At 39.6% G+C, this 27,506-nt stretch overlaps 1 protein-coding gene across 1 annotated transcript in view; it reads right to left on the reverse strand.

Moving 5' to 3' along the window:
• LOC120932173 (homeobox protein EMX1-like) overlaps positions 1-26,927 on the reverse strand; it is a 49,639-nt gene extending 22,712 nt beyond the window's left edge. The window contains exon 1 of the mRNA XM_040344377.1: positions 26,352-26,927. Coding sequence (XP_040200311.1) covers positions 26,352-26,667 — 316 coding nt within the window. The 5' untranslated portion in view covers positions 26,668-26,927. The remainder of the gene's footprint in view (positions 1-26,351) is intronic.
• Between the last annotated feature and the right edge of the window lie 579 nt (positions 26,928-27,506).

The following is a 27,506-nucleotide window of genomic DNA, read 5'->3' on the forward strand; positions in this document are numbered from 1 at the left end:
GAATGTGATATCTCCATTACAAACGCTAGTTTTACAAGAACATGCACTTTATTTCCCCTCGTAAAAGCATACACACGTATGACCGTTTTTCGCAACGAGAAAAAGACTGACGGGAAACACGACGAGAAAAATAAGAGCTGGATTCAATTTTTTTGTGGGCAGTTTTTTCGTCGAGAAAACTGCTAGGGAGCATACACACGACCAGTTTTCACGACCAATATAAAAAATGTCAGTTTCTCGTCGTGAAAAACGGTCGTGTGTACAAGGCATATGAGTTTGTTTTTTCTTAATGGGTATGCATATGCTTTCAAGTGTATCAGTGATTACCATGTAGACAACAATGCAGCAGGTGGAAAATAACATACTGGCTATATGGACGGTATTTGCATCTACACACAGAGGATATAATAGACAATGAATGAGGAAAACAGGACAAGCTGCTACTATCTGTTGTTATTTGCCATGTACATAGATGATGAAACCTACATAATAAGCAATAGATATTTACTTATTTCGCCAAGTTGTAGCTGGATGTACTGTTAGCCAATAAAATATAGATTTGCTTGGCTCTACCCTCTATCTTACAATAAAGAATAAACTTGTTGTTTGGGAGATTTGTGATGGCAATGAGATATGTACACAGGGCCAGATTCACGTAGAATTCACAAAGCACTTGCCTGTAAACTTGCGGCGGCGTAACGTAAATCTGTCTGGCGCAAGCCCGCCTAATTCAAATGGGGCGTGTATCATTTAATTTAGGCGCGTTCTCGCGCCGAACGTACTGCGCATGCTCCGTTTTGTAATTTCCCGCCGTGCTTTGCGCAGCGACGTGCGTAACGTCCTTTCCTATTCCCGTACGACTTACGCAAAAAAAAATCAAAATTTGACGCGGGAACGACGGCCATACTTTAACCACTTCCAGACCTTAGGTGTTTTTCAGATTCGGTGTTTGCAAGACTAAAACATTTTTTTCTGCTAGAAAATTACTTAAAACCCCCAAACATTATATATTTTTTTTTCTAACACCCTAGAGAATAAAATAGTGGTCATTCCAATACTTTTTGTCACACCGTATTTGCGCAGCGGTCTTACAAGCGCACTTTTTTTGGAAAAAATTCACTTTTTTGAATTAAAAAATAAGACAACAATAAATTTGGCCCAATTGTTTTATATATTTTGAAAGATAATGTTACGCCGAGTAAAATGATGCCCAACATGTCACGCTTAAAAATTGCGCCCGCTCGTGGCATGGCGTCAAACTTTTACCCTTAAAAATCTTGATAGGCGACGTTTAAAAAATTCTACAGGTTGCATTTTTTGAGTTACAGAGTAGGCCTAAGGCTAAAATTATTGCTCTCGCTCTAACGATCGCGGCGATACCTCACTTGTGTGGTTTGAATACCGTTTTCATATGTCGGCGCTACTCGCGTATGCGTTCGCTTCTACGCACGAGCTCGTCGGGACGGGGCGCTTTAAAAAAATTTTTTTTTGCTTTTCGCATTTATTTTTATTTATTTTAGAATTTTTAACACTGAAAAAAAAAAAAAAAAAAAATTATCACTTTTATTCCTATTACAAGGAATGTAAACATCCCTTGTAATAGAAAAAAGCATGACAGGTCCTCTTAAATATGAGATCTGGGGTCAAAAAGACCTCAGATCTCATATTTGGGCTTAAATGCAAAAAATAGAAAAAAAATAAAAAATGTCATTTTTTCAAATGACCAAAAAAAAAATTTGTCTCTTTAAGAGGCTGGGCGGGACTGACGTTTTGACATCACTTCCGCCCAGCCGAGCTATGGGGACGGGCGAAGGAGATTTTTCCTTCAGTCCCGTCCCCGCTCACCAGCCGACAGCATCCGATCGCCTCCGCCGCTACCGACGGCTCCGGTAAGCGGCGGAGGGCACGGGAGAGCGGCGGGAGGGGGGGGGGCCCCTCTCCCGCCACCGATAACGGCGATCTCGCGGTGAATCCGCCGCGGAGACCGCCATTATCGGATTCCAGACCGCGCACCCTAAAGATGGATACCTCGGTTGTGACAGCAGCTGCTGCCGTTACCGAGATATCCGTCTTTAAAAATAGGACGTACATCGTCGTGCGCAGGTCTGGAAGTGGTTAACATGGCTAGTCTAAATATAAGCCATTGAAATGGCATGCGTAACTTTACGACGGCAAAAGCCGACGTAAGAGAATGCGACGAGCGCGCGTAGCTTCGTGGATCGCCGTAAACAGCTAATTAGCATACCCAACGCGGAAAACGACGCAAACTCCACCCAGCGGGCGCCGAAGTATTGCATCCTAAGATCCGAAGGCGTACAAAGCCGTACGCCTGTCGGATCTTAGCCAAATGCCGTTGTATCTTTGTTTGAGAATTCAAAATAAAGATACAACGCGGCAAATTTGAAAGTACGCTGGCGTATCAATAGATACGCAGGCGTACTCTCACTGTGAATCTGGCCCATAGTTTCTTCTTTTAGGCTCCATGCACACTGGGCTTAAAAAAACTCCAGTTCCCCTGGCAGAGAAAAACGCTCATATAGAGCTCTTTGTGTACATTGCTTAGGCAAGTTTAGGAGAATTTTTTTTCCCGGCCTTTAAACATTAAACTTAACCACTTTAGCACCGGAAAAATTTGCAACCTTCCTGACCAGAGCACTTTTTGCGATTCGGCACTGCGTCGCTTTAACTGACAATTGCGACGTGGTACCCAAACAAAATTGACGTCCTTTTTTTCCCACAAATAGAGCTTTCTTTTGTTGGTATTTAATCACCTCTGCCGTTTTTATTTTTTGGGCTATAAACAAAAAAAGAGCGACTTTTTTGAAAAAAGGCTATATTTTTTACTGTTTGCTATATTAAATATCCCCAAAAAATATATAAACATATTTTTTTTCTCAGTTTAGGCCGATATGTATTCTTCTACATATTTTGGTAAAAAAAATTGCAATAAGCGTATATTGATTGGTTTGCGTAAAAGTTATAGCGTCTACAAAATAGGGGATAGTTTTATGGCATTTTTATTATTATTAATTTTTTATTAGTAATGGCAGCGATCAGCGATTTTTATCATGACTGCGATATTATGGCGGACACATCGGACACCTTTGACACTATTTTGGGACCATTGTCATTTATTCAGCGATCGGTGCTATAAAAATTCACTGATTACTGTAAATGACACTGGCAGTGAAGGGGTTAACCACAAGGGGGCAAGGAAGGGGTTAAGTGTGTCCTAGTGAGTGATTCTAACTGTGTGGGGGCTGGGCTACGAGTGACACGACAGTCATTACTGCTCCGATGACAGGGAGCAGTAGATCACTGTCCTGTTTACAAAGGCATCTCCCCGTTCTGCCTCTCCGTGACACAATTGCAGGACATAAGCGGACATCGAGTCCGCTGGTCCCGCGGGCACAGCCATGGAGCATGCGGCAGGGGCATGCACACAACGGCAAATTCAAAGTAACGTACAGGTGGTTGGCAAGCGGTTAAAAAATGCCTGTAATTGTCCTAATGTGCACAGACACATAGGATAACATTGAGCTGCTCCTACAGGAAGAAAAAGAAATGAGACAGATCGCTGCTCCAGGTGGGTATAATAATCCACCAAAAAGGAAGGGCAGGGTGCTAGCTCTGGCTCGCAACCCTGAACATGTAGACCAAGGGCTAGATTCACATAGCCCGTACTAACTTTGCGGCGGCGTAGTGTATCGTCTTTACACTACGCCGCCGTAAGTTAGCGAGGCAAGTACATGATTCACATACTACTTGCCTGCTAATTTCGACGCGGTAATGGCGGCCATACTTTAACATTACTATTCCAACTATTTGATGGAATATCTTTAGGCCTGCTAATGCGTTACGTAAACGGCGTATCTGTACTGCGTCGGCCGGGCGTACGTTCGTGAATAGGCATATCTAGTGATTTACATATTCTACGCCGACCGCAATGGAAGCGCCACCTAACGGCCAGCCTAAATATTGCACCCTAAGATAGGACGGCGCAAGCCGTCGTATCTTAGATAGGTTTAAGTGTATCTCTGTTTGAGAATACACTTAAACTTAGGTCGGCGCAGATTCCGAGTTAGGTCGGCGTATCTACTGATACGCCGGCCTAACTCTATGTGAATCTAGCCCCAAGTGAGAAAAATTAGCTGCACACCAACATCGGTTCAACTGATTTATTGAAAGACCTCGACCCTTTGTTTTAGTCCTGGTGGCAGTCTTTCTAAAAACCTGTTGGGCCGATGTTGGTGTGCAGCAAATTTTTCTCACTTGGTCTGCAGGCAGTACACAAACCTCCTGTAGTAGCAGCGATTTTTAAGCCAGTGTGCATGAAGCCTTAAGAACGTTAGAATGTGCTTTGCATCAGTTAAGCAGTTAAGTGGCTAGTCTTCTGGTTCCTTTTGGTCCTCCTCACCATAAGCTGTCTGGTTTCACCTACTTAATGCTGTTTCTGCAATTCGGGGTGCCAAGCCCACAAAGCTAAGCTGTATATAAAGGGTTTACTCATTAAGGTATATCACAATGCTAACACATTGTTCTATGAAATCTTTCAGCTCCACCTATTTCTCAGTTTTCTATAAATGTGCAAATTATATAGGAAACGTATAATGCTAAAGGGCATATTCTAAATTGTAACATTATATATATATATATATATCTCTAGAAAGTGTTTGTAATATTGTGAAAACAATATAGAACTAGGTTCATTTCAGTGCAAGGAAGGAAATCTAACAGCTCTGTCTTCAGACATTCACAGCAAATGAGAGGGTTGATTTATATAATCCCTTGTACAGTGTCATTTGTATTCCACCTCCCAAGTGAGACTAGTACAGCAAAACCTTGGTTTGAGAGTAACTTGGTTTGAGAGCATTTTGAAAGACAAGCAAAATGTTTTAATACATGTTGCCTTGATATACAAGCGATGTCTTGATATAAGAGTAGCGTCATGTCACAACTGAGTATAAAAAAGAAGAGAGGAGCCTCTAAGTGTAGCAATATGGTTACATTTAATGAAGGTACAACATTTAGCAACTTATTGCTACACTTAGGCCCCGTACACACGACTGAACATGTCTGCTGAAACTGGTCCGCGGACCAGTTTCAGCAGACATGTTCGGTCGTGTGTAGGCCCGAGCAGACAGGATTCCAGCATACATTTGCCCGCCGGGCCTTTTTCCAGCGGGCAAATATTTCCAGACTTGTTTTAAAACAGCCCGCTGGAATCCTGTCCCCTCGGACATGTTCGGTCGTCTGTACAGACCTACCTGTACAGACATGTCCGAGCGCCCGCCATCCCTCGCATGCGTCGAATGACTTCGACGCATGCGTGGAAGCATTGAACTGGCAGGGCCGCCCACGTCATCGTCGCGGCGACGGCACGGACACGCCCCGCGTATTGTTTACGTGCGGATTTCTGTATGATGGTGAGTACAGCCACCATACAGAAATCCCCGGGCATACATGTACGGTGAAAACGGTCCGGCGGACCGGTTTCATCGTACATGTATGCTCGTCTGTACGCGGCCTGAGGCCCCGTACACACGACCAGTTTCCTCGGCAGAATTCAGCTTCCGACCGAGTTTCTGGCTGAATTCTGTCGAGAAACCCGGCCGTGTGTACACTTTCGGCCAAGGAAGCCGACGAGGACCTCGGCGAGGAAATAGAGAACATGTTCTCTATTTCCTCGTTGTTCTATGGGAGCTCTCGGCCCGCCGAGGTCCTCGGCGGCTCCAGGACTGAACTGGCCGAGGAACTCGATGTGTTTGGCACGTCGAGTTCCTCGGCCGTGTGTATGGGCCTTAGAGGTGCCTGTAAAAAAAATACTTTGATATACAAGTGCTTTGGATAACAAGCATATTTCTGGAACAAATTATGCTCGCAGACCAAGGTTTTCCTTAATCTGATTTGTTTGTAATGGGTATATGAAAAAGGAACAGCTTTATTGGCAGAATAAATGATTGTGTTATACCTTCCCATCGTGATCACGTACTTAATTGTATTTAATTGTAAATAAACACAATAAGACGGAGAAACCATATATCGCCTTTATATCATGCAGCACAGTTTATATCAGGGTCCAATTTTTTGTTTTTGTCCAGAAAATAAAAACTTAAAGCCTGAATTCTGATTGATTCTTGCTGAGTTGGTCAAAATTTGAGATGCCGCTATCAACATCATCAGGCTTGAGGAAATTAGATCATTTAATTGAATTTTGCTGAGATAGTTGGGTGGGAAATTGAAAGCCAAACAGTGGAGTTGACTTACTAAAGCTGGAGAGTGTAAAATATGGGGCAGCTATGCATAGAAACCAATCAGCTTCCAGGTTGAAGCCCAGGTTCACACCGGGCTGCGGGAGTGAAGCCGCGCGAGTTCAGCTGAACTTGCATGATTTCACTCCCGCTGGCAGTCCCGATTTCGGCCGCGACTTCAGAGACATCTGTGCAGGTTTCTGCTCAGATGTCAATGTAAATCGCGGCCCGAAATCGCAAAAAGTAGTACAGGAACTACTTTTTGAAATCGGTGCTGCGCCGCAGATGCGGCGTCGCACTGATTAGGATGGTGCCATTGCCGACAATTGCCATTAAATGCCGCCGATTTAAGATGCGATTTGACATCTCAAATCGCATCTCAAATCGTACCAGTGTGAACCAGGCCTTATTGTCACAACCTAATTGAACAAGCTGAAGTTAGAAGCTGATTGGGTACCATGCACAGCTGCACCAGATTTTTCACTCTTCAGTTTTAATAAATCAACATCGGTGTCTGCATCCAATATGATGCAAGCACTTTTTGGGTATTCTGACAGTTCCGTCTGCCAGCTCTCAGAATACACTAGCTGGCAGGGGAGATTCATCCATCCAGGTGGTTAAGCATTGATGGAGGAATCTATGCATCTATGTTAAGTTTTAATTTTATATTACAGTATTGTTTAGTTGTCTTTTAGTTCATTTTAGTTTTCTTTTTAGTTAATTATTATGACACAAACCTATAACATTTACTAAACAAGCATATTTCCCATAGCCCAATACAAATATAATTGCTCCAAATATTCAGTCCTATGCAGGTGAAACTGCACTTTATCCCGTATATGATTGCATTCTGAAGTAAACACAGCTTCATTGGGCTACATGAGAAAATAGCAACTGTACTGCAAGGATAATTGCAGAGGCCTATTCACACGTGTCTGTTTTGATGCAGCAAAACTCTTGTATTTTGCTGCATGAAAATTCATGTCAAGTAGGAATCCCATTCTTCCCTATGTGGCTGGTTCACGTCTTATGCAATTTAGTGTGAAAGACAAAAAGAAACTCTATAGACCCTTTTACACCTAAACATGAGTGTTACCATGTGCTCTGCATGCACACATAATAGTGTAAATCCAAATAAAACGCACACTAGAAGAATATCTTCTCCATGATATCCTGTTACAAGTGTGCTTTGTTAAAAGACTCTATCATTCTAAGGCTTATATTATCAAAGATACCATGTGGTTTATTTACTAGAGCTGGAGAGTGCAAAATCAGACTCACTTCTGCATAGAAACCAAATTAGAGTCTAACCTCAATTTGATCAATTAAACTTTGTCAATAAAACCTGGAACCTAATTGGTTTATGTGCAGAAGCGAGCCAGGTTTTGCACTCTCCACCTTCAGTAAATAAACCCCATGTGAAAGGTACACTAAATTCTAGAATTCATTATTGATATCACTACATTACCTCTACTGCGTTTTAATAAAAAATCCTTTAGTTTTGTTAGGGAACTTTCACACGGGGCGGATCAGTAATGATCCGCCTCCGTGTGTCCGTAAGCTCGGCGGGGATCCGCAGACGGAGGAAAAAAAAGGACATTCTTCCGTCTGCAAAATCGGATCTTTGCAGAGGCGGGTGATTACGGGTGTCAGCGGATGTTTATCCGCTGACACCCGCAATCACATAGGGACCAATGTATGTCCCTTTTTCAACCGCAAACGGATGGATGAAAAAGCGGACATACGGTCCGCACGTCTGAAAGGGCCCTAACTGCCCTGGACAGGCATGCCAGACTCTAAAATGTATTGGACACAACGACAAATCAACAGCATGAACAAGCTGCTAACAAAGTAATATTTAATTTATGTACTTAAATGACCACCATGGCAAAAAGACTGATTGCTGGTAACCTATGCATAGGCATGCGCAAGGGGGTGTGCCGGGTGTCCCTGGGCACACCTTAATCACTTTGTGAGCGTTAGAATTAGTAACTCCTCCGCTCTCAAAAAAGCATTGTGAAAAAGGTAAAAAAAAATCGAATAAAATTTTAACAAATAATAACAAAAATGTACAAATAATAAAAAATTTAAAACAAAAAGTTCTGTGTGTGTGTGTGTGTGTATAGGTGTATATACTGTATATACCTATACACACACACGCATGTGTGTTTGAGCATTAGAGTGCACACCTAAGAACCTATGGTTTCAAAAACATGCAATGATAGTTTTTAGTATAAAAGTGTCTAAAAGTGGTTGTAAACCCACTTGCACCTATAATAAGGCTTACCTGTATGTACTGTAAGTATCTCCTAAACTTGCACGGTTTAGGAGATATTTACCATATACGCTTGCGCCGATGTCATCAGTGCATGTGCACTGAAGAAACGGCTTGCTTGTTTCCTTTCTTCTTGTTCCCATCTCCTGCAGCATGCCTGCAGTCTCTGACCATCTTGTGTATCATAGCTGTGGCTTCTGACCATCTCTTGTATCATGTCCACAGTCTCTGGCCATCTTTTGTATCCTGTCTGCAGTCTCTGACCATCTCTTGTATAATGTCCACAGTCTCTAACCATCTCTTCTATCATGTCCGCAGTCTCTGTCCATCTCTTCTATCATGTCCGCAGTCTCTGACCATCTCTTCCTTCCATCATGTCCGCAGTCTCTGACCATCTCTTGCATCATGTCTGCAGTCTCTGACCATCTCTTGGGTCATATCTGTGGCTTCTGACCATCTATTGTATCACGTCTGCAGTCTCTGACCATCTCTTCTATCGTGTCTGCAATCTCTGACCATCTCTTCTATCATGTCTACAGTCTCTGACTATCGCTTGTATCATGTCTGCAGTCTCTAACCATCTCCTGTATCATGTCTGCAGTCTCTGACTATCGCTTGTATCATGTCTGCAGTCTCTAAACAGCTCCTGTATCATGTCTGCAGTCTCTGACCATCTCTTGTATCATGTCCACAGTCTCTAAACATCTCCTGTACCATGCCTGCGGTTTCTTACCATTCCCTGAATTATATCCAGTGTCTGTCCATTTCTTGTATCTTGTCCGTGACAGTCTCTTGTCTTCTGTCTGCAGTCTCTGATCTTCTCCTGTATTATGTCCACAGGCAATGACTATCTCTTGTATCATGACCATAATCTTTGACTATATCTGCTGTCTCTGACACTAAATATTCACAAATTTTATGCGTGGCCCTTTGGTGATAATGATGGCTGCACTTGAGGCCCCTCATATCAAAAAGGTTGACCACCACTGCTTTAGAGAGTTGTGTGCTGGATAAGAATGAAAGGCTGTAATGCTGAAGCAATAGTCAATGGCGCTGCAACAGAACTGTATTATTCAGGTTATTCCACTTTAGCAATAGCACCAACAATATATCAAGATCATTACCAAAATTAGGAGCCAGAACAAGCTGGTAATGACACTAACATACACGATTACAGCATGTAATATATTTATTTAATCTACAGTAGAAGCACAAACATGCTTGGAGGGAAAAGCTCTTTAGTTGTTGACCATCTGGATGCTGGGACGAAATGGTAAAACAGATTCAGTCCACAAGTCTTGATTGTGTGCTTATAAAATTTTAAGTGAAAATATAAATGAGTCCATTTTATATTGTATTATATATGCATGTACATTTTTTTCTTACAGGTACATTGTCACAACTGTGTAACACAATAACATGCATAATTTGTGACAATGCCAATAGATATTACAAGGGTGTCCTTTTATGAAAGTGAGATCAGCAGCGATCCCGAGTCTCACCGCTGATCTCAGGTCATAAACAGTTTATGAAGCTGAGGTAATCGGCGGAGAACATGTTCTCCACTGATCATCACAGCACAGCGAGAATCTGTAACTGACTGTCACAGAAACGGCCAGTTTATGAAGGTGCGATCTCAGCACCTCACTGGCGATCTGTGACAGAATTCTCACTTTCTCATTCACCAACTCAAAGGTGGAGAATCGGGCCTCGGACACACGACCGAGTTTCTCGGCAAAAACCAGCAAGAAACTTGCTGGGAGATATTTTTTTGCCGAGGAAACCGGTCGTGTGTACATTTTCGTGGAGGAAACTGTTGAGAAACTCGACGAGCCAAAAAGAGAGCAAGTTCTCTATTTCCTCGACGGGAGTCTCAAATTGGGTCGTCAAGTTCCTTGACAGGCTGGTTTTCGACGAGAAACTTGAACGTCTGTATGCTAAGAAACCCGCGCTTGCTCAGAATAAAGTATGAGACGGGAGTAAAAGTAGCATTTGTAATGGAGATAACACATTTTTCAAGCTGTAACAGACTGAAAAGTGAAAATCGTCTCTTAACAAACTTTTACTTAACACGCAAACACATGAGATTAGCAAAAGCAGCCCCAATAGTTTAGCCAGTGGAATCGAACTTCCCTTGCCGTTGTATGTGTTGTATGTCACCGCGTTTGAGAACGAGGAGATTTCTGTCTTGACTGTGTGTACGCAAAGCAAGCTTGTTGCGTTCCTCGACAAGCCTAACAAGGAACTCGACGAGGAAAACATCGAGTTTCTCGGTCGTGTGTACGAGGCCTCAGAGAGAGAAGCCGAAGCTGGCTGAGTATTCTGGAGGAAGAAGGAAGTCTTTTGACTTCCATGCTTCACACACAAGCAGCCATACAGACAGAACACATCTTCCCCACCATTACACACCCCAAAATGAGCAGGTTAGGAATTTATAGTGTGTGTATATATATATATATATATATATATATATATATATATATATATATATATATATATATATTATTCTACCTGCATTAAAATGCTATTATTAAAGCCATTTTTATATAATTTTTATTTATTGGTAAAAAAAAATTGTAAACCCTAAAATATGGTTTTACACATGGACTGTTCTATTACAGTTATACAGGGTTTATATTTGTATACTTTATTTAAAAAAAAATACGATTATAAATGTATTTTTCATTTATATGAATGGTGTATAGCTGCATTACATATGTGGGATTCCATTCATTTACTACACCATTCACATTTAAATTGGCACATGTATGAGCTTTAAATATTGATAAAAACAATGTTTTTTAATAATTAGGTTAACCTGCCTGGCTGTATTCCCGAGTCTGACTCGGGGTTAGATTTTCCTGCTGCGAGCGGTAACCCCGAGTCAGACTCGGGCTTGCCTCGCTAGATCCACAGGCACTGTTTACTTACCTTGTCCCTGGATCCAGCGATGCCACCGCGCTGTGTGAGCGAGCGGGACCTCGCTCGATTCACACAGCGTCCTCCTGTGCCGCCGATCTCCGTTCCCTGCGACGTTACGACACACGGGGACGGAGAACGGCGCCAAATTCAAAAAGGTAAACAAACACAATACATACAGTATACTGTAATCTTATAGATTACAGTACTGTATGTAAAAAAACACACCCCCTTGTCCCTAGTGGTCTGCCCAGTGCCCTACATGTACTTTTATAAAATAAAAACGGTCCTTTCTCCCTGCAAACTGTAGATTGTCCATAGCAACCAAAAGTGTCCCTTTATGTCAAAAATAGTTTTAGATCAGCTAAAGAACAGCGATAATAAATTATAATCACTTGCAGAATTGTGCGATAGCGGTTTGTGGGGAAATTCGTCATAAAAAAAAAAAATAATGACAGCGACAATTCTGCAACTGAGCAAATTTCAGTGATTTTGATTTGATTACATTATTGAATCATTTTTATTATAATTATATTATTATTTGTTATAATTATTTATAATTATTTATTATATTATAATTTATAATTTTGTTTTTAAAAAAATGTCATACCCGGGATGCCTATAAGAATCTTGTTTGGTCAGATTTAAGTGAGTTATTTCTAAAAATTACAGACCTACAATATAAAACGCCAAATTTCCTTGCAAATAATGGTACCGCTTTCAGCATGTTTTTTCTGAAAGAATCATACCGCCAGGGAGGTTAATGTATATTGTTTGGTGGGAATGTAACTTTATTATTTTATTAATATGTGGTGTATAATGTGTGCCGATTCGTGTTCAACTTTTGTATTTTTCACTTCCTCGTACTGTAATCCCGCTACATCACGCGAGATTACAGTGAGAGAAGCCGTTCTCAGGAGTTTCCAGGCGTTTGTAGATCGCTTCTCATCTCAGCATGAGAACCGATCTACAGAGCTTCATAAACAGGCACTCAGAGGAGAGCGATCTCCCCTGAGAATGCCTGAGAACTGAATAGCGGTATTTTACCGCACTTTCATAAAAGGACACCAAGGTGTAGTACAACGTATTACTATCTGCTACTAAGGCCTCGTACACTAGACTGAGGAACTCGTCGGGTGAAACACATCGTTTTCCTCGTCGAGTTTCTTGTTAGGCTTGTCGAGAAACTCCACAAGCTTGCTTTACGTACACACTGTCAAGACAAAATCTCCTCGTTCTCAAACGCGGTGACATACAACACATACAACGGCAGGGGAAGTTCGATTCCACTGGCACAACTCTTTGGGCTGGTTTTGCAAATCTCATGTGTTTGCGTGTTAAGTAAAAGTTTGGTAAGAGACGATTTGCACTTTTCAGTCTGTTACAGCTTGAAAAATGTGTTATCTCCATTACAAATGCTACTTTTACTCCCGTCTCATACTTTATTCTGAGCAAGCGCGGGTTTCTTAGCATACACCCAACTCTAGGGCTAAGGTGTTTATCTGACTATGAATGTTTATGTGACAGTCTAAGAAATTCTGAAATTCAGATCATACCAGTGCATCAAAATAATTTAGCATGCCTGTAGTAATGTTAATGTTTAGAGATTGCCAATTTGGTTCAAGATCAAACACCAATGTTTACATTAAGCTTCATCATCCTTCTTGGGAGCGCCAGGAGCCCTAGGACCAGGAAACACTATTATGTTAAGGCTCGGTCCACACAGGTGCGATGCTGGAACGCTGCAAATCCACTGCGGGTTCCTGCATCGCACCAGACTCGCAAGGCAGTTCACACTGCCTTATGTGAACTGCTGGGAGTGTCAATAGAAAGTTAATGACACCCTCAGATCAGATTGCATATCGCAGTGCGAACTTTCGCTTTGGATATGAATTCGGACACCCATGTAATCCGATTCTGGTATGGACCTAATAATGGGTTCTGCACAAGTTCTCTTTTTCCTCGTCGGGCTGGTTCTCGACGAGAAACACGATGTGTGTATGCTAAGAAACCCTTGCATGCTTAGAATTAAGTATGAGACGGGAGCGCACCTTCGGTAAAAGTAGCGTTTGTAATGAAGATAACACATTTGTCACGCTGTAACAGACTGAAAAGTGCAAATCGTCTCTTACCAAACTTTTACTTAACACGCAGTAACATGAGATTAGCAAAAGCAGCCCTAGGGGTTGTGCCAGTGGAATCAAACTTCCCCTGCCATTGTATGTGTTGTACGTCACCGCGTTTGAGAATGAGGAGATTTTGTCTTGACCGTGTGTACGCAAAGCAAGCTTGTCGATTTCCTCGACAAGCCTAACTAGGAACTCATCGAGGAAAACGATGTGTCTTTTCCGACGAGTTCCTCGGTCGTGTGTACGAGGCCTAACAGTTTATTCGTTACACTTTACAATAGCTGTATGGATTCTGATATGAAAAAAAAAATTAAATGCCAAAATGTATATGCTGTCAGTCACACAGGGGTTGATTTACTAAAACTGGTGCAACAATGCATGATAGCCAATCAGCTTCTACCGTTGTCGTGTTTGATTAAGTTTTGCCAAAAACAAATTGAAGCTGTTTGGTTTCTATGCAGAACTGCACTAGGTTTTGCACTCTAGTTTTAGTAAATCAACCCAACAATCTAAGATTGCAAATGTGACAAAAAGGTAGAAATATACAGCAAACCCACAACTAGGCCATAGTTCTTTTAAAAGACTCACATGGCCCAGAGTTACTACACTGAACATTTAGGAATGCAGACCTTATCCCTAGGTTTTTTTGATTGTTTTTATTATTTAACAGCCAGGATTTTTAACAATATTAATCACCTATTAATAAGCTATTTTCCTGAACATGTGTATGTTGCTGGCAAGTGCATAGATTGAGCCAAACAATGGAGCACTTCAATGCATAGGAATGTTTTCTGACACACAGCTGTTCCTGCTACATTGAAATTATCTCTCTAAGACCAATAGTCAGACATTTTTATGTAGACCAAGTGAGAAAAATTAGCTGCACACCAACATCCGTCCATCAGGTTAATTAAAAAAACTGCCACCAGGACTAAAACAACGGACCCCCTTGGACCGTTGTTTTAGTCCTGTTGGCAGTCTTTCAATAAACCTGTTGGACCGATGTTGGTGTGCAGCTAATTTCTCTCATTTGGTCTACATGTTCAAGGTTGCGAGCCGGAGCTAGCACCCAGCCCTTCCTTTTTGGTGGATTACGGGCATATCCCACTTTTAAGTACACAATGGGGTTTATTTACTAAAGCTGGAAAGTACAAAATCAGGCTCACTTCTGCATAGAAACCAATGAGCTTCTAACCCCAGCTTGTTCAATTAAGCTTTGGTAATAAAACCTGGAAGCTCATTGGTTTCTATGCAGAAGTGAGCCTGATTTTGCACTTTCCAGCTTTAGTAAATAGACCCCATTGTGTACTTAAACATGGGGTATGCCTGTATATTACTTATCTGGAGCAGTGATCTGTCTCATTTCTCCAGACATTTTTATGGACTGATTATAATGTGTAACGATCGTCTCTGATGTGGTCCAAAGCTAAGCAAACTCAAATGGGATGATTTCCCAGCTAAATGAGTTCATGGCTAAATACGGTATAATAATAGCAAATGCTTTTCTTTTGGTGTTTTGTGCATTTATGGTTTATGAACTATTACTTAAAGAAGAATTACAAGTAGCACGCTAAGTATACAGCTGCAGTACATATATGTGAACTGGTTTACTTGTTCAGTGATTCATGCCATCTGCCTGCTGCATAGACACTGAATCAGCAGTACAATGATGGTGATTTACTGTCCAGGTGGTGACACTAGAAGCTGCCAAACTGAACCAGGAAATACTGGAGTCATCTTGCTGCTATGTATGCATTGAATAACTACTTTAATAACATGCAATATATAGTATTGGCACTGTTTAAAAACAACAATGATGAGCTGAATTTAAGGTGGCTATAGATTTATGGGGGAGGACGCTCAAGTAGGCATGAGCTGAGCACCTGGAGATATGTCTGGTGGCCATCCATCTGTGAAGAAGAATGCTCATCTCATCTCGATATACATATTTAAGTGCATTGTGAGAGGAGGAGTGAGCTAAGCCTAACTGGTGCCATCTTGTATGGTAGTAACAGTAATCGACAAGATTTTCAAACAAACATTCCCCCAAAAGGATTTAAATCGGGGCTTCCGCCATAAACAGTAGATTTGGGTAGCTAAATTGAGAAGTGATTATGTCAAGCCATACAGAGGCAGTATAGTGACTTAGTGGTTAGCACTTCTACCTAGCAGCATTAGGGTTGTCGGTTTAAATCCAAACCACAGCACTACCTGCTTGGAGTTTGTATAGTTTTCCATGTGCTTTTGGGCATTTCCTCCCACACTCCAAAGACATGCTTGTAGGTTAATTGGCTCCTGTGTAAATTGGCCCTAGTATGTGTATGTATGTGAGTTAGGGACATAGGCGTGTGCAAGGGGTGTGCCAGGTGTGCCTGGGCACACCCTAATCCTGGGGTTGGCAACCTGTCAATGGTGGGCAGATGACAGGTAAACCTCAATTCTTCCTTGCCGATCCTCAGAACCTGGACAGGAGAGGTTGCGGATTGGAATTTAGTGGAACCGATTTGTATTTTCCTGCTGCAGCTGCTGAAAGTAGGCTTCTCCTCCTCTCCCTTTTGTCAACATTCAGCTGCCACAGGACAGAAACATAGGGGATCGATACAAATATATGCCACCCCTCCTTTCCCTGTTCCTCTTCCTTCTGTTGCCTGGGTCCCCCATGTGCTCCCTTGCTCTCCCTTCCTCCCATTGCTTCAGGATGGAGAGCGGGGAGGAGGAAGGTAAATATGTCAAACGCATATGTGTTGGAGATTTGGGTTGCACACCCTAATGCAATAGGCTGCACACACCTATGGTTAGGGACCTTAGACTGTAAGCTTCTTAAGGGCAGGAACTGATGTTAATGTACAACATATACGTAAAGAGCTGTGTAAAATTGACGGCGCTATATAAGTACGTAAATAAATAATAAGAAGAGATAACTGCCTTTTGTAGTAACAGACAGGGGTTGATTTACTATAAATGGAGAGTGCAAAATCTGGTGCAGCTATCCATGGCAGTCAATCAGCGTCTAACTTCAGCTTGTTCCATTAAGTTTTGACAAAAAAAAAAAGGGAAGCTAACTGGTTTCTAAGCAGAGCTGCACCACATTTTTCACGCTCCAGTTTTAGTAAATCAACCCTACAATTACATTAAATGTTCCTATTAGGCTCAGGAACATCATAATTACACCCTCTCCAACAACCCCACTGTGACACTGTCATTTATTTTAACAGTGGCTTGGTGGCAAGACTCTTTAGGACGGTGTCACCCAAACCAGTCCTTGGGGGTCACCAGGTCACCAAGTTTTCCGGACTTATTTACAAAACCACTAGTGATATAATTGCAAAAGAACTGTGACTAATAAGTTCTCTGCAATTGCCTGGAAGCCTGAAAAAAGTCAACTGTTACAGTTTTTTGATAGCAGCCTTAATAGTTGAGCAAATTCATGTGTTAGCAGCTTTATTTGATAAGAGAAAACAAAAATTATTATATTCATGATTGCATCGCATGCAATGTTAGCTATGAGTGCTCTGACGCATAAGTCAGTTCATCTTTGTGCTGACTTTTGTAAACAATTATATTAGAATATGTAATTTTTATGTACCCACCATGCCTCACGTGACGCTGTTTGATAAACCTGAGGCACATAATGTCATGGATACCTTATTAAACAAAGAGAAAACATCCCAATTCTTCTACATGATTCACAAATGTCTGCATCGACCCTTTTAGAGCCAGAGGGGGAGATACATACACACACAAAAATGTTATGGCTTTATAGTAAATCAACAAGAAGGGACATGCCAGGGACATGCCAGCATGCCACTGATATATATCACTGTGAATTAGGGGATACCCTACATGGCAACCATTTTTGGTGAACTGTATATGGACACTGTGACACTGTGTTAAATTGAATACCAATTGTATTGTACACCAGAGCTCCTATTGTCATCTCCATGTTAATGTATTCGATTTCCCCATATCTAATATTTTTTGTGTAAACCAGATACTTTTTTGAATAAAATAAATTATATTTTTTTACTCATGTGTAAATATTTCTAATTTTCCTTGCTGCTCAAAACCCCCTGGGAGTAATTTCCTCTTTTTTTCCATATCACTGTGAATTTAGCTGTAATATATCTATTTTCACCTTTGCTACAAAATTCTGTCTAATAATTCATGTAACATGTTAATAATATTTTCAATAACAATTTAATTACATCTTTTTGTTTGCTTCCTGCTTGGCACCAATTTATACAATATTAAAATGTGTACCAAAGGACAAGTGCCTACATGGTGGGGATGCCCAATTGCCTCAGGGTCTGTTTATAAAAGTCTGAATCGATTTATGAATGTCGAGAATGATTTTCAGTTTTAAAGGAAAGGCAAGGAAAGAAGACAATGGTTTTATTTTATTTATTCCATTTATTTATTTGTATTCTCTGTTGTTTTCTTTTCAGAATTACGGTACTAAGAGAATAAAAAGTGGGATTTGAGGAAGTCACATATATTAGATACATAGTGAGGCCCCATACACACGACCGAGTTTCTCGGCAGAATTCAGACAGAAACTCGGTCGGAGCTGAATTCTGCCGAGAAACCGGTCGTGTGTACACTTTCGGCCGAGGAAGCCGACGAGCGTACCAACTTTTCGATAGTTTAGAGTGCCTTGATTTTAGCTAGGTTGTTTTTATTGTGTTTTATATTGTGCTTTTGTTTCTGTTTGCTTGTTTGTTTGTTTTTTTGCTATGCAATTGAGCTTAGGTATGCCCAATATGCTCTGTTATGTACTGTTAACTCCGAAACCTGCAATAAAAATAGGTTTTGGGAGCCCTGTCATTGAATTTTGGAAGTGAGGCATGGGGAAAACCAATTTATGGGGGCTGGTTCACACTAGTGTGATGCCAAGCATTGCATGTGATTCGCACCATAATACTGTGCAGATCACATTTTTGAACAAAAACATTTTATAATTTTTTTTAGAAAAAAATAAATTATTATATTTAAAAAAAATTACAAATTCTTTTTTATACATTTTTTTTTTATTTTAACAGGACAAGGAAGAACAGGCAGTTGTGTCTGTATCTCTCCCTGCAACTGCTAAAAGTCAGTGGAAGGGTTTTCAGCTGCCGAGAGCCGCACAGGGCATCCTGTAATTGCCCCTCCTTCCCTCTGGTGTTTGGGCCCCCCTGTGTGCCCGGTCCCCCTATCAGTGGCCCTGTTCACACCCATGTGATCCGAATCTGCAAATCGCGCAGTGTTTTGCAAACTGATTGTGGGGTGTCGTTAACTTAACGTACACTCTGCAATCAGTTCGCATGAACAGGTTTGCGATTTGGATGCCGTGCGAATTTGAAGTGAATTTGCTGTAAATTCTCACTGCATCTAGTGTGAACCGGCCTTAACAGTACAAAAAAATGGCCACTGCCCCCACCTATAACTGGCTTTGGCAGCAAGGACTACATAGAAGGGCGACGCATGTCAAACAAAATCAAAGAACATGTGTTTCCACTGTGGAGGCTCTCAAAATTTATAGTTAGGACTGCAGATAATACTGAGGGGTAATACTGTTTTTTATGCTCACTGTTAGGCAGGATAATTCGGTTGGGTGCAGGCTGGTCGGTAAGTTGAGCTAATAATTTTCTTTGGCTTTGTTTAATTTATGGTGCCTAGCCTTGCTGAAAAAAATACGACTTTTGCATAAAGTTTTGTATAACTAGGCTGAGTCATAACATATCAATACATCTTTAAGCAAAAATAATTACGCACAATGCAGTTTTAAGATATTTTCTTGAATGTCACCCATAATTATGACTATGCACAGAGATATCCGCACAAAGCTAACTTTCTCTTACAGAATCTTACTAAAGAATTCAGCAATCAATTTTCTCCAGCCTCTCCCAAGCCTGAAATGACAGATGACATTAAACAACTGGCTGCATGCATCTACCTAAGAGCTGCTAGTTAAAATATAGAAACTTTTACATAGAGATTGATGCATTTTATCAGGCCTCATTTACGCTTCTGCATTCTGTTGTGTTGCATTAATGCAGAAAGGTTAACATGCATTGCATCAAGGCAGCCCATTAATTTTGAAAGGATTGCTAACGCACGACAAAGAACAAAACAAAATAAAAAAAATAAAGAACTGTAGCATTTTATAATGCAGTGAACCACAGAGAACGCAACAATGCACAGGCCCATTGGCACCTACTGCCCATATGCATTGGGATGCCATTCTAAATTAACACAAATGAGTTGATTTACTAAAACTAGAGAGTGCACAATCTGGTGCAGATGTGCATGGGTAGCCAATCAGCTTCTAAGGCCCCGTACACACGACCGAGTTTCTCGGCAGAATTCAGCCAGAAACTCGATCGGAGCTGAATTCTGCCGAGAAACCCGGCGTGTGTACACTTTCGGCCGAGGAAGCCGACGAGTTACTCGGCGAGCCAAATAGAGAACATGTTCTCTATTTCCTCGTTGTTCAATGAGGAAAGTTGGCTCGCCGAGATCCTCGGCGGCTTCACAAGGAACTCGACGAGCAAACCGATGTGTTTTGCCCGTCGAGTTCCTCGGACGTGTGTACGGGGCCTAACTTTAGCTTTGACAAAAGACTCTGGAAGCCGATTGGTTTTTATGCAGAGCTGCACCAGATTTTGCGCTCTCCACATTTAGTAAATGAACCCCAAAGTGCCACGCTTTATTGTGCACATTTTACCGCATGCTTTTGCAACATATAATCATGTAGGGGGCCTTAATGTTTCCTACTCATACGCCAGTCATAGAAGGCACACACCCTACTGGATAACAGCACAGATAACGTACAAAGTGTTCTAACCAACAGCAACTAATTAAGTTACATATTAAGTCAAATTAATGAAAATATATTTTTCCATGATTTACTGTTTTTATTTTTATTATGTAAGTGATGGACTGGGGCCTACCCCAAACTGTCCTGCCTAGACCTAAGGCCCATTATAAATAACCAGTAGCTACCGCTAGCATGTACTTGCAGTCAAGACATAATTTACGATGAAAAGCCAAATACATTTAAGACAAGTTCTAATGCTCAGTTAATGCTAAAATGCTACTCTATAATACAGATATGATTTGTACAATATAAAATATGAATTTCATGAAATAAAGCTTGAAGGAAGGGGGCTTGCGTTTCTTTGTGAATAATGATATAAATATATATTGCAGTTTGTTATAGTGTAAATGATAATTATTATGGTGACGGATCCTCATCTTTATTACCATGGTAGCAATTGCCTATAGACGTGATCATAACCAGATTGGGAGTTTACTGTTAGTACAACTAGATTGGGAGAGGATTGTAAGGTATATGGGTATCTTCAGATCACACTAGACACCACTGATTGATAATTCTTGGAAGGCTGAGGCCTCGTACACACGACCGAGGAACTCGTCGGGCGAAACACATCGTTTTGCTCGTTGAGTTCCTTGTTAGGCTTGTCGAGGAACTCGACAAGCTTGCTTTGCGTACACACTGTCAAGCCAAAATCTCCTCGTTCTCAAACGCGGTGACATACAACACATACAACAGCAGGGGAAGTTCGATTCCACTGGCACAACTCTTGGGGCTGCTTTTGCTAATTTCATGTGTTTGCGTGTTAAATAAAAGTTTGGTAAGAGACGATTTGCACTTTTCAGTCTGTTACAGCTTTAAAAATGTGTTATTTCCATTACAAACGCTACTTTTACTCACGTCTCATACTTTAATCTGAGCAAGCGCGGGTTTCTTAGCATACACACGCCCGAGTTTCTCGTCGGAAACCAGCCCGACCAGGAACTCGATGAGCCAATTTGAGACTCCCGTCGAGGAAATAGAGAACTTGCTCTCTTTTTGGCTCGTCGAGTTTCTCGACAGTTTCCTCGACGAAAATGTACACACGACCGGTTTCCTCGGCAAAAAAATATCTCCCAGCAAGTTTCTTGCTGGTTTTTGCTGAGAAACTCGGTCGTGTGTATGAGGCCTGAGAGCCAATTGGTCAGGTTAGATATTCCCAAACCATTGTTATTGTTTTTCTGCAGTACAAGTGTGGTTCTGCTGTACATATCTTTTCAACAAAATATAATTTAGAAGTCAAGTCTAGCCGCCATCTTACCCCGGTAGATGGATGATTACCAGCATGTCTGCACATCTAGACTGATGATGAAATATATAGAATTCTTAAGCACTAGACCCAAATATTTTCCTAAACTGGCAAAACGTCAACCTGGTTTAGATAGAGCTATGTTTTCCTGATCTAACTATCCTTTCGTCATTTAGAAACCTTAAAGAACCTAAATAAATAAAGATGAAAAATATACATTTTCTGCTTTTGTTGTTCTATCATGTGCATCAAAGTGACAATGAAGCATTCTTCTTCTGTGTTAATTCCAGGCAGAATAAATTACAAAAGATCTCCCAAGTTCTTCATTTTGTATATAAGATATATATAAAAAAACTATATACTTTTGTACTGTTCAGTCAGAAAACATATCAAAGTAATTAGGTAGAAGCACCAGACCATTATATATATATATATATATATATATATATATATATATATATATAAATATATATATATATATATAGAGAGAGAGAGAGAGAGAGAGAGAGAGAGAGAGAGAGAGAGAGATACACACACATATATATATATATCTATGTAGATTACACACACACATATATATATATCTATATATCTATATATATATATATATATATATATATATATATATATATATATATATATATATATAATATATATCTATATCTATATATATATATATATATATATATATATATATATATATATATATATATATATATATATATATATAAATAATAATAATAATAATAATAATATAAATGTGTCAGTTTAAAGCTTTCCTGTTAAGACTACCATTTTGCAGTGCAGATTTGAATATAACTGGGTTCTGTGACAATAATACACATACTTCTGTTTGCGTATATTTGCAAATAGACCAACAGTGTTTAAAACTGTAAGCATTACAGTTCAACTGTATTTTTTATTTTATTTTTTTTGTCATAGACCAACTGAATAAAGTATTATGAGTTTGTAATAACTAATGTGCATAGTGAGCATATTCTTGGCCTTTATCTTTGAATTAGTGTAGTGTGTCCTCCTGTGTACCAAACAAGGTATTTTATGTGGAAAATATATAATGTGTGAATCTATAAAAAATAAAAAAAAGTGTATAAACAGTCTGTCCTGAGGTCACTGCTTCATTAATTGTTTTCCTACTATGGAATATATCATGCTAATTAATTACTGACCTCCTGAATACTTAATAAAAGCATACTATTCTCACTTTATCTGTCTGTGGTGGAGAATTCTGAAATTAAAAATGTAATGCACAAACACGCCTTATCTACCTATTTGTGTATCTATATATTTTATATATATATATATATATATATATATATATATATATATATTGCCATCTTAAAATATATAGGTAAGCCACTTTCATGTGTGCTACTTATTTTCCTACTGTGGGTAAATATATAAATAAATATATGTGTATATATAGATATATATCTATATATAGATATATATATATATATATATATATATATATATATATATATATATATATATATATCTATATGTATATATATCTATATATCTATATATATATATATATATATATATATATATATATATATATATATATATATATATATATTACATTTATAAAGAATTGTTTAAATATAGTAGGTTTTAGAGAAATTGCTTTCCCAATGGTGAGTAGGTACAATTACAAAGTTTTAATACAGAACATGTTGAGGTGGCCCCATATCCATATATAAATCCATTATCTGCATGGTTGCAGTATGAGCTGTTTTCAGATGGCTGCTAAACAAAGATCATGAGTATGATTACTAGATACAGGTATATTCCCATTAGCCTCCTCTACTAGATAGATAGATAGATAGATAGATAGATAGATAGATAGATAGATAGATAGATAGATAGATAGATAGATAGATAGATAGATAGATAGATTATATATATATATATATATATATATATATATATATATATATATATATATATATATATATATATATATATATTTATTTATTTTTTTATTATTATTATTATTATTATTATTATTATTATTATTATTATTAGAAAATATGGAATGTATGTATAAACATACCTATCAATGACAATAATTATCAGAAAAAATATAAATGAGAATTGTTTCAAGGACAGAATATACTGAAGAACATATCTGGGTGCAAAGTTTAGGGTAAAAAATGTATTAGCAAATTCATGTTTCTGACATGCTGTAGGTTTAATTTGGGCTTTTCTGCGGCAGTTACACTTCCTCCCCGGATAGACAACACTGCCATAAACAGATCAGAAGACCTATATATAGAAGACTACCGGGAATAGGGAACTACGCGCTAGTGCTTACTCTGTGTGAAAATGCACCCAAAATATAAACATAAAAAAATAAAATGTATAAAAATGCAACCTGTAACAATACAGCTGCCTTCTAGTGATTTAGAAATACTTAGGTGATTTAGGTGTGGTTATGTATAAAGAAATGCAGAACATCCAGGTGTGATGCCCCATGTATGTACGGGCCTATTCAATCATCCCTTTAAACGCACATATGCATTACACATTGTATTCAAACATATATATATATGTGTGTGTGTGTGTGCATGTTTTTTCAAAATAGTTTTTCAAATTTTATATATATATAACATACACATTGGTGAATGCACAAGCTGCACATGTGCAATGTCCTGCAGCTTAAAAAAAATGTATATACAAAAACGTTATATATATATATATATAAATCGGATTCGTATCAATGTCCTGCAGCTTAAATTTTTTTTATACAAAAATGTTATATATATATATATATATATATATATATATATATATATATATATATATATATATATATATATATATATATATATACTGTATATATACATTTTTGTATATAAAAAAAATGTAAGCTGCAGGACATTGTTACGAATCCGATTTTTTAGCACATGTGCAGCTTGTGCATTCACCAATGTGTATGTATTATTTGATACACTCCCTGTAGTTTATTGGCTAGCCCTCAATCAGTATGGGTGTATTCCCCTTGTTATATAGGGGAATTGTGACAGATGTGAGTGATGTGTTGTGATACAGCTCAGATGTAGTCGATGCGCCATGTCCTATTGTGTCTAATGTGGAATGTGGAATCCCATCACTATAGGAAATAATTGTATGATTACAGATAAGTTGGCATCCTCTTGTGTATCTGTCTGTGATCCTACACCTATTTTATGATCAAGCGATCGTCCAATTGAAATCGATGCATGATATTTAATTTTTCTGACAGATTTGATGTCTATTATTTTGTGCTTTCGTTATTTTAGCATTCTGCTGCGAATAGATTGGGAAAATCCTTGGCAGAATGTGTCACTTTCCTTATTTACTAATATGATTACTAAGAGACGAGTCATATTAGTAATTAAATTACTCATAGCAATATTACTAGTAATATTATTAACTTGAATTAAATTTTATAGATCTCATTATAAAGGACATACTGCACCCACATAAAACTGTCAGGAGTGTCAGAAGCTTGGTTTGCTGGTACTTGTAGTTCCAGTCCAGTGAGCCACGAGCTGCCTGGTACTTGTTCAGTCTGTCCAGTGTAGCAGATTGCAGCCTTTAACAGACAGAAACTTCGATTTCTACTGAATTTGAATGTTTTCCTGCTGCAGCTTTTCAGGAATGAAGATTCCCCTGCATGCATTCCAGTTTATATGTGTGTAATGTCCTGCACTATAGGGCAATCTAAAAGTGTGAAGTGTAAGCTTTTGGGTTCACTTCTGCTTCATGTGTTCATATTTGTGACACAGGAGGAATGAGGTGTAGCGGTGGGTAATGCCAATCTATGATGCCAAACTTGAATGCCCCAGTATGCCCAGTGATCGGCTGCTGATCAGAAATGAATTGGTTGAAATTTATATTTGTATTGTTTTTATTTGTTTGTCTCTGATTTTCTGCTCTGAAGTGTACTGAGAGCACTATGATGTACATTTCTTTTCTTCAATAAAAAAAAAAAAATGTAAATCGAAAAAAAAAAAAATGTATTGTTAAAACAAAAACAAAAATGAATTGGTTGAACTAGATGTTCTTTTTCAACCAGACTAGCTAGATAACTATGTAACTATATGAAGACAACATAGGATGTGATGTAGCTCCTCTGCACATTATAGATCTGCTGATCTGATCAACAAGCAAGGTGATATAATAGAGGGATAATATATAATAGAGGGAGGGACATATTTCCTTGTTAGTTGGACTCCAGCCTAAGCTCACAATTAATACAGACCTATCAGAAAAAGTGGCATGCACATGCAATCCTCTACACAGCCATGGGAGCCTTAAGCTGGTCATACATTATACACATTTTCTTGTTCAATTTGATGTAGATTTACCTTGAACTATGTAGTACAAGCCTGATTGAATACAAATTAAGGTGTTTAGGTTTAACCTCTTATTGTATGGTTTTGGTAAATCTAAATGCAAGTTTACAAGAAACTTATATAGTGTATGGCCAACCTTAGATTAATGGATGTATTGCTGATCTGACTCGTATCGATCCGATACACCTTGCTGTCACTTTTAGCCCAATGACAAACTAAGACAAGTGACATAACATGCTTTTACATATTTTCGGATCAGTGGAGCTCAGATGCTGTGCAGGGCCCCCAGGGGCCCCCTGTCTACTCACCGGGCAGTCGATGCCTCAGGATCCAGGGGCAGAAGCTGAGCGGGTCCCTGTGCAGTAAGCGATGTTGGGGGATGCCCAGTCCATGCCCATAGGGGTTAGCAGCGTGCTCCGGGAATACCAGATCTGGGGCACCAAACAGGCGGATCCCAGGGTGGAGGGGGCCAGAGGACAGTCCATGGCCAGCTTCAGAGTATTTTAGAGCTGTGGGTCTAAGAGGCTCCTCTGGGCTTCTGTCCGGACCCACCAAAGCTTCTATAGAGAATCCTTTCCTGGCTGGAGGCAGGAACATGGTGCTGCCCCTGGGGCCAATTACCATAACATAGGAGTCACTGTGTGCCAGTCCTCATCCCTTCTCTAAACACTGATTGCTCCGGATCTTCCGATGTCCCCAGATGGCTGTGACTGTTGTCACCTCCTTAGGTGACAAGAAGAGACCTTGTGCACACTTCTCCCTCTCTCTCTATGCAGATTTGTAGCTGAGATGAGGCTCAGGTGTCAGTGCCAGGCATACAGCAATGGGGGGAGAGAGCATATAGTCTGTGCTGGGGTAAGGCATAGCACCTAGCACTGCTGTACATGTGTTCAAGCTCCTCCCCCCAGCACACCTCCACCAATAGCAGAAGCACTGGCCCAAAAAGCCACGCCCATATGTCAAACTCACACTAAGATCCGATTTCCCCTTCTTCTACCTGCAGGACCTGTAACCTCCATCTAAAATGTAATCCTCATCATAGAAGCAGGTCACCCCCTGTGCATTCCCTATGTCAGATCCCATCAGGACACAACACAGTGACTCACATGTGAGATGTTATCTCCATCAGCAGCAACCACAGTCCCAGAAATCACAGACATCACCCACTGACAAAATGATTCTGCAGCCTCAACTGAGAAGTCACTAGAACATCATTAGCTAATTGTTATGGATAATTACTGCTTTTCTGCAATTGATCTGTTAATAATGATCTTCCAAGGTGATACAAATGGACCTGAAACAATTGACAATGACACCAGTGTTTCCTGATCACCAGCTAGTCATAATTCATTAATAATATCAGTATTTGTTATGGTGATCTTCCTATTAAAGTGTTATTGAACATAAATTAATTAATATGCTAGTGCCTACACTGTCACTATAACATATATATATATATATAT

The sequence above is a fragment of the Rana temporaria genome, chromosome 3 (assembly GCF_905171775.1).
Source record: "Rana temporaria chromosome 3, aRanTem1.1, whole genome shotgun sequence".
In the NCBI taxonomy this organism is placed as follows: Eukaryota; Metazoa; Chordata; class Amphibia; order Anura; family Ranidae; genus Rana; species Rana temporaria.